This window comes from Salvelinus fontinalis, chromosome 2, assembly GCF_029448725.1.
Source record: "Salvelinus fontinalis isolate EN_2023a chromosome 2, ASM2944872v1, whole genome shotgun sequence".
Taxonomy (NCBI): domain Eukaryota; kingdom Metazoa; phylum Chordata; class Actinopteri; order Salmoniformes; family Salmonidae; genus Salvelinus; species Salvelinus fontinalis.
The window spans coordinates 14355415-14370911 of NC_074666.1; the positions used below are offsets into that span (position 1 = coordinate 14355415).

The window sequence follows — 15497 nt, forward strand, 5'->3', positions numbered from 1 at the left end:
TATGGATGAGCGATGCCTGAGCGGCATAGGCAAGGTGCAATAGATGGTGTAAAATACAGTATATACATGTGATATGAGTAATGTAAGATATGTAAACATTATTAAAGTGGCATTATTTATAGTGGCATTATTTATAGTGGCATTATTTATAGTGGCATTATTTAAAGTGACATTGTATAAAGTGACCAGTGATCCATTTATTTAAGTGGCCAGTGATTGGGTCTCAATGTAGGTTGCAGCGTCTCTGAGTTAGTGATGGCTGTTTAACAGTCTGATGGCCTTGAGATAGAGGCTGTTTTTCAGTCTCTCGGTCCCTGCTTTGATGCACCTGTACTGACCTCGCCTTCTGGATGATAGCGGGGTGAACAGGCAGTGGCTCGGGTGGTTGTTGTCTTTGATGATCTTTTTGGCCTTCCTGTGACATCGGGTGGTGTAGCTGTCCTGGAGGGCAGGTAGTTTGTCCCCGGTGATGCTCTGGAGAGCCTAACTGTTGAGGGCGGTGCAGTTGCCATACCAGGCAGTGATACAGCCCGACAGGATGCTCTCGATTGTGCATCTGTAAAAGTTTGTCAGGGTTTTGGGTGACAAGCCAAATTTTTTCAACCTCCTGAGGCATTGTGTTATGTCATGACTTACCTGGACCACCTATTGAGATGTGCCTTTTGTTAAGTAAACTGGGTGTTAAATGAGGTGAAAAAGAGACTGGAGTGCCACTTTAAATAACTTTGTCCTCCTTCTAAACTAACTGCTCTCGTCTCTGCAGCCTGGAGCACAGTAACCTGGAGTTGGAGACTGAGATGGGGACTCTTCACGAGGAGCTGAACCAGGAGAAGAAGAAGGTCACCATGGTGGAGATCAAGTTTCGTAACGCAGAGCGAGCCAAGGATGACGCAGAGAAGAGGAACGAGATGCTGCAGAAAGAGATGGAACAGTTCTTTTCTACCTTCGGAGATCTGGCCGACGACCCGCGCCGGCCCGACCGGGCCAATACCATCTGGATCCAGTGAGGGGTTGTGGCAGTGCAGGGTGGACTGTGCCATTTTAATCGAATGAGAGGGGGTGGAACTTGACAATGACTTGGAGACATATTGAAAGGGACATTACCGTCTGGATCTAGTGAGGGGGGTGTGTACCACCTGGGTGGTGAGAGAAAGTGGGAGAATGTACTAAAGAGACACTTTGACAGACTGCACCACCTGAATCTAGTGCGAGGGGGTGTCACAGTACACAGTGGAATGTGCCATTTTAATCTAGTGAGAGGGGGCGTGGAGGTGCAGAGTGGACTGTGCCATTTTATTCTAGTGAGAGGCAATGGAAGTATGTACTAAGGCGGGGTTTCCCAAACTTGGTCCTTTGGACCCATGTGGCACAGATTTAGTTTTTTGCCCTAGCACTACACAGCTGATTGAAATAATCAACTAGTAATCAACCGTTGATGGCAAAAACCAAAAGGTGCACGTGTGGTCCCCAGGACTGAGTTTGGGTCACCCTGTACTAAGGAGTAGGACAAAACATTGAGAGGGACAGTACCGTCTGAAAGCCAGAGACATGTGGATACAGTGTGTAGTGGGACAGGGTGCATGGCACTGGACCTCAACCATGCTGACTGACTGTGGCAATATTACTGAAGACGTCAGGCGGCTGGTTATCTGCCTGACACAGACTATACCCAGCCTATACATGGACTACTGAAAGACTACACTACCCATAAAACCATTCTTCTTCCCCATTTTCCTTAAAGATCCAATCAAGTATATAATCAACCCTGTTCCATGTTATCATGTATCTGGCTGTGTAGATAGAGGACCATGTTATCATGTATCTGGCTGTGTAGATAGAGGACCATGTTATCATGTATCTGCTTGTGTATATAGAGAAAAAACTATGCTGAAGAAGAGTTATGTATGTGTAAAAAAAAAAAAAAATGTTACAAAAATATTTGTATGTTTGTCTGGTATATTTAAACAACATAACTAAGTATCCATGTGTGACATTTCCATTTGATATCAATGCTTTTTGTTTTATTTTCAACAGGGTGGTACTGAATTACTTTATGTACGCAGATTTAGTTTCTTGTGTCTCAAATCAAGTTAATATAACTTGTGGCTTTTTTTGTTGTTGCCACGGAGCCATTTCATTCATCCCAAAGAAGAAGAGACGGAACGTGTGCATGTTAATAGAGACACTTTGTTTTGTCTGTACTGTAGCTTTAAGACATTTTCCCCACAGGAATGGTCTGGCTTGAAAATGAATCATATTTTGTAGATTCTATTAAAACCTAAATACAAGTCTGGTTAGTAATGGTTTCAACATTGAATGTTCATCTATAGTTGATATTTATCCTCAACGGAAACTGTACACACATTGGTAATAAGACACATCGCTTGTTTCAGGATGTTTGGTCCAAGACTGAAAAATAAACATTGTAGCTGTGCTGATTGTGGGTATTAATGGGCTCTGTAGATCAGAGGTTGCTCTACCTACAGTAGTTCTTGGGGAGTATCACAATGTCAAGAGTCTTGTAGAAATAAAGTTTCTCCGTGCTGGTTTCTCAAGCACTCCTGGGGCGTGGGTAGACTGTATAATATGGCCACATATATAACAGAGACTATAGCTGTTTATAGTGGCATAGATTCAGTCTGCAGCAAACCTCGACCCTGTTGAGGAGAGACCTGAACCCTGTGGAGTAGAGACCTGGACCTTGTGGAGTAGAGACCGGGACCCTGTGGAGTAGAGACCTGGACCCTGTGGAGTAGAGACCTGGACCCTGTGGAGTAGAGACCTGGACCCTGTGGAGTAGAGACCGGGACCCTGTGGAGTAGAGACCTGGACCCTGTGGAGTAGAGACCTGGACCCTGTGGAGTAGAGACCTGAACCCTGTGGAGTAGAGACCTGGACCCTGTGGAGTAGAGACCTGGACCATGTGGAGTAGGCACCTGAACCCTGTGGAGTAGAGACCTGGACCCTGTGGAGTAGAGACCTGGACCCTGTGGAGTAGAGACCTGAACCCTGTGGAGTAGAGACCTGGACCTTGTGGAGTAGAGACCTGGACCCTGTGGAGTAGAGACCTGGACCCTGTGGAGTAGAGACCTGGACCCTGTGGAGTAGAGAACTGGACCCTGTGGAGTAGAGACCTGGACCCTGTGGAGTAGAGACCTGAACCCTGTGGAGTAGAGATCTGAACCCTGTGGAGTAGAGACCTGGACCCTGTGGAGTAGAGACCTGGAGCCTGTGGAGTAGAGACCTGGACCCTGTGGAGTAGAGACCTGGACCCTGTGGAGTAGAGACCTGGACCCTGTGGAGTAGAGACCTGGACCCTGTGGAGTAGAGACCTGAACCCTGTGGAGTAGACACCTGAACCTTGCGGAGTAGAGACCTGAACACTGTGGAGTAGAGACCTGGAACCTGTGGAGTAGAGACCTGAACACTGTGGAGTAGAGACCTGGACCCTGTGGAGTAGAGACCTGGACCCTGTGGAGTAGAGACCTGAACCCTGTGGAGTAGAGACCTAAACCCTGTGGAGTAGAGACCTGGACCCTGTGGAGTAGACACCTCATGGTGGGCCTAGACTTTGTGGAGTAGAGACCTCATGGTGGGCCTGGACCCTGTGGAGTAGAGACCTGGACCCTGTGGAGTAGAGACCTCATGGTGGGCCTGGACCCTGTGGAGTAGAGACCTCATGGTGGGCCTGGACCCTGTGGAGTAGAGACCTCATGGTGGGCCTGGACCCTGTGGAGTAGAGACATCATGGTGGGCCTGGACCTTGTGGGGTAGAGACCTCATGGTGGGCCTGGACCCTGTGGAGTAGAGACCTCATGGTGGGCTTGGACCCTGTGGAGTAGAGACCTCATGGTGGACCTGGACCCTGTGGAGTAGAGACCTCATGGTGGATCTGGACCCTGTGGAGTAGAGACCTCATGGTGGGGTTGGACCCTGTGGAGTAGAGACCTCATGGTGGGCCTGGACCCTGTGGAGTAGAGACCTCATGGTGGATCTGGACCCTGTGGAGTAGAGACCTCATGGTGGATCTGGACCCTGTGGAGTAGAGACCTCATTGTGGGCCTGGACCCTGTGGAGTAGAGACCTCATGGTGGATCTGGACCTTGTGGAGTAGAGACCTCATGGTGGGCCTGGACCCTGTGGAGTAGAGACCTCATGGTGGGCCTGGACCCTGTGTAGTAAAGACCTCATGGTGGGCCTGGACCCTGTGGAGTAGAGACCTCATGGTGGATCTGGACCTTGTGGAGTAGAGACCTCATGGTGGGCCTGGACCCTGTGCAGTGGGCCTGGACCCTGCACCATATAGATGGATACTGGCCTGTTGTAAGAGTGTGTTGTGTGTGTATATATATACTAGCATTACTGAGAACCAATGGGGTGTGGCTCGAACATTGTGGGGACTTTGGGAAAGTTTACTTTTTTCTGAAGCAGCTTCAAAAATAAAAATAAACTATTTAGATTGCTACGCTATACAGCTGTGTATGGGACCTGTGGGGAATGTAATGGATACTTGTGTCTCTGTCATACAACACTCACAGTTAGAAGGACCTGGTGCTGCCTGCCTGCTGTTGTCTGTCAGAGAGGAAGAGGTGAACCAAAGAGGGATAACTGGGACCGAAATATGTCTTCTCCACCAGGTGGCGCTTTTTTTGTTTTTTTTCAAATCAAGGGGCTTTATTGACATGGGAAACATGTTAACATTGCCAAAGCAAGATAAGTAGATAATATACAAAATTGAAATAAACAATATAAATTAACAGTAAAAATTACACTCACAGAAGTTCCAAAAGAATAAAGACATTTCAAATGTCATATTATGTATATATACAGTGTTGTAACGATGTGCAAATGGTTAAAGTACAAAAGGGAAAATAAATAAACATAAATATGGGTTGTATTTACAATGGTGTTTGTTCTTCACTGGTTGCCCTTTTCTTGTGAGAACAGGTCACAAACCTTGCGGCTGTGATGTCACGCTGTGGTATTTCACCCAGTAGATATGGGAGTTTATCAAAATTGGGTTTGTTTTCGAATTCTTTGTGGATCTGTGTAGTCTGAGGGAAATATGTGTCTCTAATATGGTCATACATTTGGCAGGAGGTTAGGAAGTGCAGCTCAGTTTCCACCTCATTTTGTGGGCAGTGTGCACATAGTCTGTCTTCTCTTGAGAGCCAGGTCTGCATACTGCAGCCTTTTTCAATAGCAAGGCTATGCTCACTGAGTCTATACATAGTCAAAGCTTTCCTTAAGTTTGGGTCAGTCACAGTGGTCAGGTATTCTGCCACTGTGTACTCTCTGTTTAGGGTCAGTCACAGTGGTCAGGTATTCTGCCACTGTGTTCTCTCTGTTAAGGGTCAGTCACAGTGGTCAGGTATTCTGCCACTGTGTACTCTCTGTTTAGGGTCAGTCACAGTGGTCAGGTATTCTGCCACTGTGTTCTCTCTGTTTAGGGTCAGTCACAGTGGTCAGGTATTCTGCCACTGTGTACTCTCTGTTTAGGGTCAGTCACAGTGGTCAGGTATTCTGCCACTGTGTACTCTCTGTTTAGGGCCAGTCACAGTGGTCAGGTATTCTGCCACTGTGTACTCTCTGTTTAGGGTCAGTCACAGTGGTCAGGTATTCTGCCACTGTGTACTCTCTGTTTAGGATCAGTCACAGTGGTCAGGTATTCTGCCACTGTGTACTCTCTGTTTAGGGTCAGTCACAGTGGTCAGGTATTCTGCCACTGTGTACTCTCTGTTTAGGGTCAGTCACAGTGGTCAGGTATTCTGCCACTGTGTACTCTCTGTTTAGGGTCAGTCACAGTGGTCAGGTATTCTGCCACTGTGTAATCTCTGTTTAGGGCCAAATATCATTATAGTTTACTCTGTTTTTCTGCTAATTCTTTCCAATGTGTGATTTTGTTGGGTACTGTCCTGCGGCTCTGTGGGGTCTATTTCTGTTTGTGAACAGAGCCCCAGGACCAGCTTGCTTAGGGGACTCTTCTCCAGGTTCATCTCTCTGTAGGTGATGGCTTTGTTATGGAAGGTTTGGGAATCGCTTGTAGGTGGTTGTAGTATTTAACGGCTCTTTTTTGGATTTTGATAATTAGCGGGTATCTCTCTGCATGCATTATTTGGTGTTTCACGTTGTACACAGAGGGTATTTTTGCAGAATTCTGCATGCAGAGTCTCAATTTGGTGTTTGTCCCATTTTGTGAATTATTGATTGGTGTGTGGACCCCAGACCTCACAACCATAAAGGGCATTGGGTTCTATAACTGATTCAAGTATATTTAGCCAGATCCTAATTGGTATGTCGAATTTTATGTTCCTTTTGATGGCATAGAATGCCATTCTTGCCTTGTCTCTCAGATTATTCACAGCTTTGTGGGAGTTACCTATGGCGCTGATGTTTAGGCCGAGGTATTTATAGTTTTTTGTGTGCTTTAGGGCAACGGTGTCTAGATGGAATTTGCATTTGTGGTCCTGGCGACTGGACCTTTTTTGGAACACCATTATTTTTGTCTTACTGAGATTTACTGTCAGAGCCCAGGTCTGGCAGAATCTGTGCATAATATCTAGGTGCTACTGTAGGCCTTCCTTGGTTGGTGACAGAAGCACCAGATCATCAGCAAACAGTAGACATTTGACTTTGGATTCTAGTAGGGTGAGGCCGGGTGCTGCAGACTGTTCTAGTGCCCTCGCCAATTCGTTGATATATATGTTGAAGAGGGTGGAGCTGTCTCACCCCTGTGGTAAGAAATGTGAGTGTTTTTTGCCTATTTTAACCGCACACTTGTTGTTTGTGTACATGGATTTTATAATGTCGTATTTTTTTCCCCCAACACCACTTTCCATCAATTTGTATAGCAAACCCTCATGCCAAAATGAGTTTTTGAAATCAACAAAGCATGAGAAGACTTTGACTTTGTTTTGGTTTGTTTGTTTGTCAATTACGGTGTGCAGGGTGAATACGTGGTCTGTCGTAAGATAATTTGGTAAAAAGCCAATTTGACATTTGCTCAATACATTGTTTTGAGGAAATGTACGAGTCTGCTGTTAATGATAATGCAGAGGATTTTCCCACGGTTGCTGTTGACTCATATTCCACGGTTGTTATTGGGGTCAAATTTGTCTCCACTTTTGTGGATTGGGGTGATCAGTCCTTGGTTCCACATATTGGGGAAGATGCCAGAGCTAAGGATGATGTTAAAGAGTTTTAGTATAGCCTGTATATTTGATCATTTCTTTGAGGATACCATCAACACCACAGGCCTTTTTGGGTTGGAGGGTTTTTATTTTGTCCTGTAGTTCATTCACGGTAATTGGAGAATCCAGTGGGTTCTGGTAGTCTTTAATAGTTAATTCTAAGATTTGTGCTTGATCATGTATATGTTTTGTTATAGAGCCAAAAAGATTGGAGAAGTGGTTTACCCATACATCTCCATTTTGGATAGATCTTCGTGTTGTTGTTTGTTTAGTGTTTTCCAATTTTACCAGAAGTGGTTAGAGTCTATGGATTCTTCAATTACATTGAGCTGATTTCTGACGTGCTGTTCCTTCTTTTTCCGTAGTGTATTTCTGTATTGTTTTAGTGATTCACCATAGTGAAGGTGTAGGCTCAGGTCTTCTGGGTCTTTATGTTTTTGGTTGGAGAGGTTTCTCAATTTCTTTCTTAGGTTTTTGCAATTTTCATCAAACCGTTTGTCATTGTTCATATTCTTCGGTTTTCTGTTTGACATTTTTAGATTTGATAGGGAAGCTGAGAGGTCAAATATACTGTTAAGATTTTCTACTGCCAAGTTTACACCTTCACTATTGCAGTGGAACGTTTTACCCAGGAAGTTGTCTAAAAGGGATTGAATTTGTTGTTGCTTAATTGTTTTTAGGTAGGTTTCCACACTACTTTCCTTCCATCTATAGCATTTCTTAATATTACTCAGTTACTGGATGCCTCATGCTTGGATGCCTCATGATTGAGTATTGCTCTGTTCAAGTAGACTGTGATTTTGCTGTGATCTGATAGGTGTATCAGTGGGCTGACTGTGAACGCTCTGAGAGACTCTGGGTTGAGGTCAGTGATAAAATAGTCTACAGTACCACTGCCAAGAGATGAGATATAGGTGTACCTACCATAGGAGTGCCCTCGAAGCCTACCATTGACTATGTACATATCCAGCATGCGACAGAGCTGCAGGAGTTGTGGCCCGTTTTTGTTGGTTATGTTGTCATAGTTGTGCCTAGGGGGGCATATGGGGGAGGGAATGCTGTCACCTCCAGACAGGTGTTTGTCCCCCTGTGTGCTGAGGGTGTCAGGTTCTTGTCCGGTTCTGGCATATAGGTCACCACAGACTAGTACATGTCCCTGGGCCTGGAAATGATTGATTTCCCTCTCCGGGATGGAGAAGCTATCTTCTTTAAAGTATGGGGATTCTAATGGGGGGGATATACTGTAGCACACAGGAGGACATTTTTCTCTGTTAAGATCATTTTCTTTTGAATTTCTAGCCAATTGTAAAATGTTACTGTTTTGATTAATTTAATGGAGTGAGTTAGGTCTGTTCTATACCAAATTAGCATACCCCCTGAGTCCCTTCCCTGTTTCACACCTGGTAGTCTGGTGGATGGGACTACCTGCTCTCTGTAACCTAGAGGGCAACCAGTGGGTCCGTCTCCTCTATACCATGTTAGTTGTAGGATGACAATGTCTGTATTTCCGAGCGGGAACCTGTAAGTCCAGGTTCCTGCTCTTTAGGCCAAAGGCAGATGACCTCTGGCCTTGGATATTCCAGGATGAGATAGTGAAGGCTTTGTGTTTCAAAAAGTATCCAATGTTGTTGGTCGTGTGGTTTGGCCTCAGGACAGTAAGTGTGAGCAGAGCCTGCTGAGTGTCTGGTACATGCCATTGGCTTGGGCTAGTGTAAGAGTGGCGGTTGGGCCTGTTTGCCCGCTCACGGCCTGGGCGTATGTGTGACTTCCATGTTGAGGCCCTCTTTGCGGTGGTGGGGTGCATGTGCATGGGGTGGGCAGGAGGGGCATAGTTCTGATCTGAGGGGGCCTAAATGGTGTGTGGGCATGGTTGACTTGAGGGGGTGTTAATTGGTTGGGGTGGGTGTGCGGCTGGTGGTGTTGTGGTCTGGATGTAGGTCCTCTCAGCGTGGGTCCTCTATGTGGGGGGGGGGGGGGGGGGGGGGGGGTCTGTTGCTCCTGTGTGAAGTGTTGTGCCTGCGTTTGAGAGCAATGTCCTTTAGGGTCCCGGGCGAAGGTGGGCACCGCTGCCTTGTAGAGGTGGACTTGGTCATAAAGGCTGTTCAAGTCCAGGGTGGAGTGCTGGGAGCCATACTTTTATTTCTCTCTCCAAGCAAGGAGTTTTCAATTAGTGTCAAATTTGGTTAGCAACAACAACAAATAAATGAAATGGTTAATTTGCTACATGTGGTTTATTTGATCTAATGGAATTTTCGTAATCCTTAGGTTGTTTCTAGTGTACTGATATAAGTAGGACACGTGATATCCTGGCAACTTTGAGAAAAAACACTTTATATTGGAGTTGTCACAACCACAAAGTCATAAACCCTGCCTATTTCTACAATTTATCTTCTTAAAATGTGATTTTAAACCTAACCACACTGCTAACCATATGCCTAACCCTAACCTTAAATTAAGACCAAAATGCCAATTTTTGTGCTCATGAAATTTTACAATAGAGCCAAATTTGACTTTGTGGCTGTGGTAACTAGTGGAAACCGTTGTGCCTGTTGGTCACTGCCCTCTCATTGGCTAGAATGGTCCCACCTGATCTTGCCTCCCCCCACCTGACTTTCATTTTTGAAGACATTTATTTTCATTGTTAGAGCACACACTAGAGTGTCTGGTTAATATTATGGATAATCTGTGCATCTGTTTATGAAAAGAACTGAAGGACCCCATATAGTTCACTACTTTTGCAATACCCATAGTCCACTACCAGTAGTTCACTACCCATAGTGCACTGGTAAAAAGTGTATATAGAGAATGGGGTGCCATTTGGTACACAACCCAGACATCTGGAACGTGCAGACGAAAAACTGCCTGAACAAGAGAGCAAGAGGAGGGATATGGGATATCTCCTCCTATCTCCCCCTCCACCTTTCAGCAGGACATCACAGCCTGGCTGACAACAGTATTAACCACAACTGTGAATTCCAGATTTACTGAGGTGCAGATTATGGAAGAGAAGAAGGAAGTGGAATATATTATTGATCTGTTGTTCTGCCCCTGAACAAAGTTGTTAACCCACAGTTCCTAGGCCGTCATTGTAAATAAGATTTTGTTCTTAACTGACTTGCCTCGTTAATTAAAGGTTAAATTTAAAAAAATTACAAAATAAAAAAAAAATACAAAGAAGAATACTACTTCAAAAGCGGTCAGAGTTAAAAATAAAAAGCATTTTCCGTATCGTGTCCGTTTGTTGACGTTTTTAGTCTTTGTACGCTTGAATGTTTGTGTCCTTCTTTGGGAACTCTATTTAGACGGGAAACACAGCGATCCTTATGAAGTAGTAAAGTCATATATTGTACTATCAGAGGGACATGTTCTAGACCTTAAGTCGTCCTTATCTTTGGGTGGGGAAACTTTTCAGGATATGAGTATGAAAAAATATATGATAATCCATCCACCTGACAGGTGTGGCATATCAAGAAGATGATTAAACAGCATGATCATTACACAGGTGCACCTTGTGTTGGGGACAATAAAAGGCACTCTAAAATGTGCAGTTTTGTCACAATGCAAGTTTTTAGGGAGCGTGCAATTGGCATGCTGACTGCAGGAATGTCCACCAGAGCTGTTGACGGAGAATTGAACGTTCATTTTTACCATAAGCCGCCTCCGTTATTTTAGAGAATTTGGCAGTACGTCTAAACGGCCTCACAACTGCAGACCACGTGTAACCACGCCAGCCCAGGACCTTCACATCCGGCTTCTTCACCTGCAGGAGAGACCAGCCATCCGAACAGCTGATGAAACTGAGGAGTATTTCTGTCTGTAATAAAACTGTTTTGTGGGGAAAAACTCATTCTGATTGTCTGAGCCTGGCTCCCCAGTGGGTGGGCCTATGCCCTCCCAGGCCCACCCATGGCTGTGCCCCTGCCCAGTCATGTGAAATCCATAGATTAGGGCCTAATGAATTTATTTAAATTGACAGATTTCCTTACATGAACTGTAACTCTGTAAAATTGTTGAAATTGTTCCATGTTGCATTTATATATTTGTTTAGTATTCATTCACATAGGTCCTGATTCAGACTTAAGAAATCTATTCCTTTTTTTACTTGTTTTCATTGAAGCACTTCTCAGTAGTTGGTATTCAGAATTACCTTCTGCAGTGGGTTAAATGCGGGTGACACATTTGAGTTGAATACGTTTGCTTGGACAACTGATTAGGTATCCCCCTTTCCCTTTCTTTTCCCAGGTGCATAATGAGCTTTGCTGGTGCGGCTCCCTCTCGCGCTTTGAATAAATGTAATTCAACCACTGAAAACCCTCCTACTTGCTGTCGAGTTTTCATTCAATAAAGTTGAAAAAGCATGAAACATTGCTCAATATTTCCACAGCTGTCCTTCACCAGAGGGTATAGTAGCACATGTAACAAATATGGGTTTCATGCTTAAATATTAAATATACAAACCAAGAAAACGATTATTTCATCCCTTTATTGAAATGTAAGGACACTGATCAAATAAGACATTTACAGATACAAAACAAAACAACTTAGAAGGTATTCTGCTCAGTTGCTAGGTAACTATATAGGTCAGAAGAACTTAGAAGGTATTCTGCTCAGTTGCTAGGTAACTATATAGGTCAGAAGAACTTAGAAGGTATTCTGCTCAGTTGCTAGGTAACTATATAGGTCAGAAAAACATGTAGATGATGAGTTTTTAACTGCATTTTAACAACAATCCCAGTGTGTTTAAAAAGTAGGTTCCAATTTCTACATGATTTAGTTAGTCAAAGATGCAACGATACCATGGTGATGGTTGTAGTGTACTTCCTATAGAGAGGACATGGGTATCGGTCAGTGGTGGTGACTATGTGCAGGTAGGTGCAGTCAGTGACACCATGTGGAAACAGATTGAACAGGACAGGCCAGACACTAAGGTTTCAATATTTCTGGTAAACTTTCCCAAACTTCACAGGTTTTCATGAAGTTGAGGATTATAAATGGGAGGATTCCTGGGATCAGGAGGGAATGAAAAGGGAGGGAATTATCCAACCAGGATTTCTGTAAAACCTGGGACGTCTGGGAAAGTTACCAGAAATGTTTCAACCCTACGGGACACCAGCTTCATTTCAATGCTTCGTTGTTGTTATTACTGCATATCTAAGATGAGGAAACGGCATCATTCCAAACAAGGCACTTCCCATTATTCAGGTTCAGTCTATGAAATAATAAATAATCAATAATAAATAAACTTCCAGTTAAAATCCTTCTTTTTAACATTACTGGTTTTATAGGTAGTCGGTATATCAGCTGATTCCCTTTTGACAAAATATGGCATTACAGTAAGTAGTAGTCATTACAGTAAGTAGTAGTAGTCATTACAGTAAGTAGTAGGCATTACAGTAAGTAGTAGTCATTACAGTAAGTAAGTTGTAGTCATTACAGTAAGTAGTAGTCATTATAGTAAGTAGTAGTCATTACAGTAAGTAAGTAGTCATTACAGTAAGTAAGTAGTAGTCATTACAGTAAGTAGTAGTCATTTAAATGTAAATGACAGATGCGATTGAGGAACTAAACTATTCTATGAGGTAACCTCTTGATCCCCCCCCCCCCCTCCCCCAAAGCGTTCTTCAGATAGTAACACACACATATAAGTCTCCTTCTCTCCTCTTCTTTACTCCACAGTAGTGACACAGAAACAGAGTGAGTGACCACCCTGGTCGGTGGGTAGGTGACGTTTGGAATGACAGGCTGTGGGTGTGGTGCAGGGGTGCAGTCAGAAGGGATTTTATAATTTCATTTCAACAAAAACACAAAAAATAAATGAGAACTTAAGGTTCCAGCTCAGCGACAAGTTTGGGGTCAGTCCCATTTCAATTCAGTCAATTCAGGAAGTCAATTGAAAAATTCAGTTCCAAATTCCAATCTTCCTGAACGTGTTTCAATGATGAAAATATGGAATTAGAATTGGAATTTCAGTTGACTTTCTGAATTGACTGAATTGAAATGGAATTGACCCCAATCCTACTCAGCGATGACAGTGATAGTACTGTACGTCCCAATGGCTTCTCCTGCAGCCAATCACTCACAGTATGTATGTTAATATATATATAGCTATCCATCATTAACTAGAGCGCCCCCATCCCTGGGTTTCAGCACCACTCCGGTTGAAAAGTTCAATTACTTATGTTATATAAACAAAAGTATCTATAGTCATTTATCATATAATTAGAGTTAGCTTTTGTAATCATGCAGCAGGTCTAACAGGCAAGGGGTTAAACTAAGGTGAAAGGTCAAGGAGCAAAGGTTAAGGGGACAAAGGTCAAGGCGGTGATGTCATGTGGCAAGGTGCGCTATAGAAGAACTTCCAGTACTGGCCATCAGTCCCACTCTGTCTGTCTGTCTGTCTGTCTGTGTGCCTAGCTCCCTGCTGTACAGAATTACATATTTACAGAAGACAGGGGGCGCTGTGCTGTGTGGAACACTAGCACTAACCTCTGCAGGAATAACAGTATTCAAAACACACCTATCTGTCACACCCATACAGGAGACAACCCCAGGATCAAGCCTAGACGTTATCAAAACATACCAGTACCGTCACATAAGGTGATGGGGAAAGTGAAGGGAGGTTTATATAGTACTGTGCAGTAATGATCAAAAAAAGCACACCTTGCCACAGTGACTGAAGCACAGACGCTTGCAAGGTATTGTGGGAATGAACAGCCAGTTTTAATGACACTTTACAGAAAGATGCCTGTCTAAGCTTTTTGTGTTTTTTTTATGATGCCATATAAGGGGGGAGATATAAGTAAAGCAACTAGAAGTTAATAAATATATTTCACTTTAGTTTATTTTAGTTTTTTCGTTATACTTTTGTGATTTCTTTTTGAATGAAAATGCAGGCTTAAATTTTATAATCGTGATTCTTATAGTAATTACTTTATGTTTCCTTAATCATCCCATTCATATCATAATTTTTTTCTCTTTTAATCATTTTTGTTCTTTTTTAGGTTTTCGATTGGTAGTGGTTGGTAGGTAGGTTGGTTGGGTTGTTTGGACATTGTGTTTCACCTTCTGAAGAACATAGGGTTGCGCAGGCAGGCTGCTAGTCACCTGCAACAACCCAGGGGTCCTGCAGAGGTCTCCAGGCTGCTGTCGGTGTCTGAGGCCAGGGTCTGGTCGGTGGACATGGAGGAGATATCGTTGACGGAGGGGGAAGGGAGGCTCTCACCACTGCTGTTCACGGCTGCACCTGTGCTGAGGGAATAAACAGGCAGCCGGGATTACAATGAACTAACAGCCCCGCAGACACTCATACACAGTCACAGTCAGCTACAACCATTACTGTGACACATACAACCCTTACTGTGTCATACACAATCAGTCACAACACAACCCAATAGCACACAAGGAACCGTACGTATCTACAAATCACAGTGATACACCAGACATGAGAGAGGCAAGTTTAAGGCTGTCCGCTCTCTCCTCAGAGACAATAACAGTACAAGTTAAGGCTGGGGTCCACTGTCCTCTCTCTCCTCAGAGACAGTAACAGTACAAGTTAAGGCTGGGGTCCACTGTCCTCTCTCTCCTCAGAGACAGTAACAGTACAAGTTAAGGCTGGGGTCCACTGTCCTCTCTCTCCTCAGAGACAGTAACAGTACAAGTTAAGGCTGGGGTCCACTGTTCGTTCTCTCCTCAAAGACACTAATACTAAGATTCTATTTAAAGGTCCCTAAAAGACCTATTCAATTTTCTGTGTGTTCAGTAGCAGCATGTCAAAGTAAAAGAGATTGAACGTTTAATAAAAAAGGCAGAGGATGATAATCAGTTCTAAACTGGTCCAATTGAAAGGACTCTCCAGCTTCTTATTATAATATGCAGAAGTCAAGATGTCGTCCTTCATCTTTCCTTCAGAGGATAAGACAGGATTATTTCATTTCATAGGAAATGTCTCCATCTATAATTTTTCTCTTCCGTTTTCTGTCTTTCTTTGGCTTTTTAGATTCAAATAAATCTGATTGAGTTGGTTCTGTTTTCCAAGATGGATTCTAGCCTATACCAGAGCCGGATATGGTCGACTAAAAGCATTTGCAGGAAACAAATAGATGAGGGAACATCTAGTTAAAGAGTAGAATAGAAAACTGAAGAGAACATTATTTACGCATGTAGGAATACAAAAGGTGTTCTGTTATTATCAAATAGCTCCCATAGAGAATAGTTTTATCCAGTGCTTGACTTGGGCAGGAACTCACCGGAGACAAGGACCAGCACCTCAAACGTTCTACTGCTTGAGCTCCTGTTCCTCTTATAGAA

At 43.7% G+C, this 15497-nt stretch overlaps 2 protein-coding genes across 14 annotated transcripts in view; one reads left to right on the plus strand and one right to left on the minus strand.

The window, feature by feature from the left end:
• Positions 1 to 2436, plus strand: part of arhgap24 (Rho GTPase activating protein 24) — a 213329-nt gene extending 210893 nt beyond the window's left edge. For all 5 annotated transcript variants that reach the window (XM_055864386.1, XM_055864394.1, XM_055864403.1 and 2 more), the window contains one exon: positions 764 to 2436. In XM_055864386.1, coding sequence (XP_055720361.1) covers positions 764 to 1007 — 244 coding nt within the window. In that variant the 3' untranslated portion in view covers positions 1008 to 2436. The remainder of the gene's footprint in view (positions 1 to 763) is intronic.
• A 9222-nt stretch (positions 2437 to 11658) lies between these two features.
• The window catches only part of mapk10 (mitogen-activated protein kinase 10), a 138997-nt gene continuing 135158 nt past the window's right edge, over positions 11659 to 15497 (minus strand). For 6 of the 9 annotated variants that reach the window (XM_055864494.1, XM_055864474.1, XM_055864484.1 and 3 more), the window contains one exon: positions 11659 to 14433. In XM_055864494.1, the coding sequence (XP_055720469.1) occupies positions 14291 to 14433 (143 nt within the window). In that variant the 3' untranslated portion in view covers positions 11659 to 14290. Of the gene's footprint in view, positions 14439 to 15497 lie in introns of all 9 variants that reach the window. The other 3 variants (XM_055864519.1, XM_055864527.1, XM_055864535.1) reach the window with 3 other exon arrangements.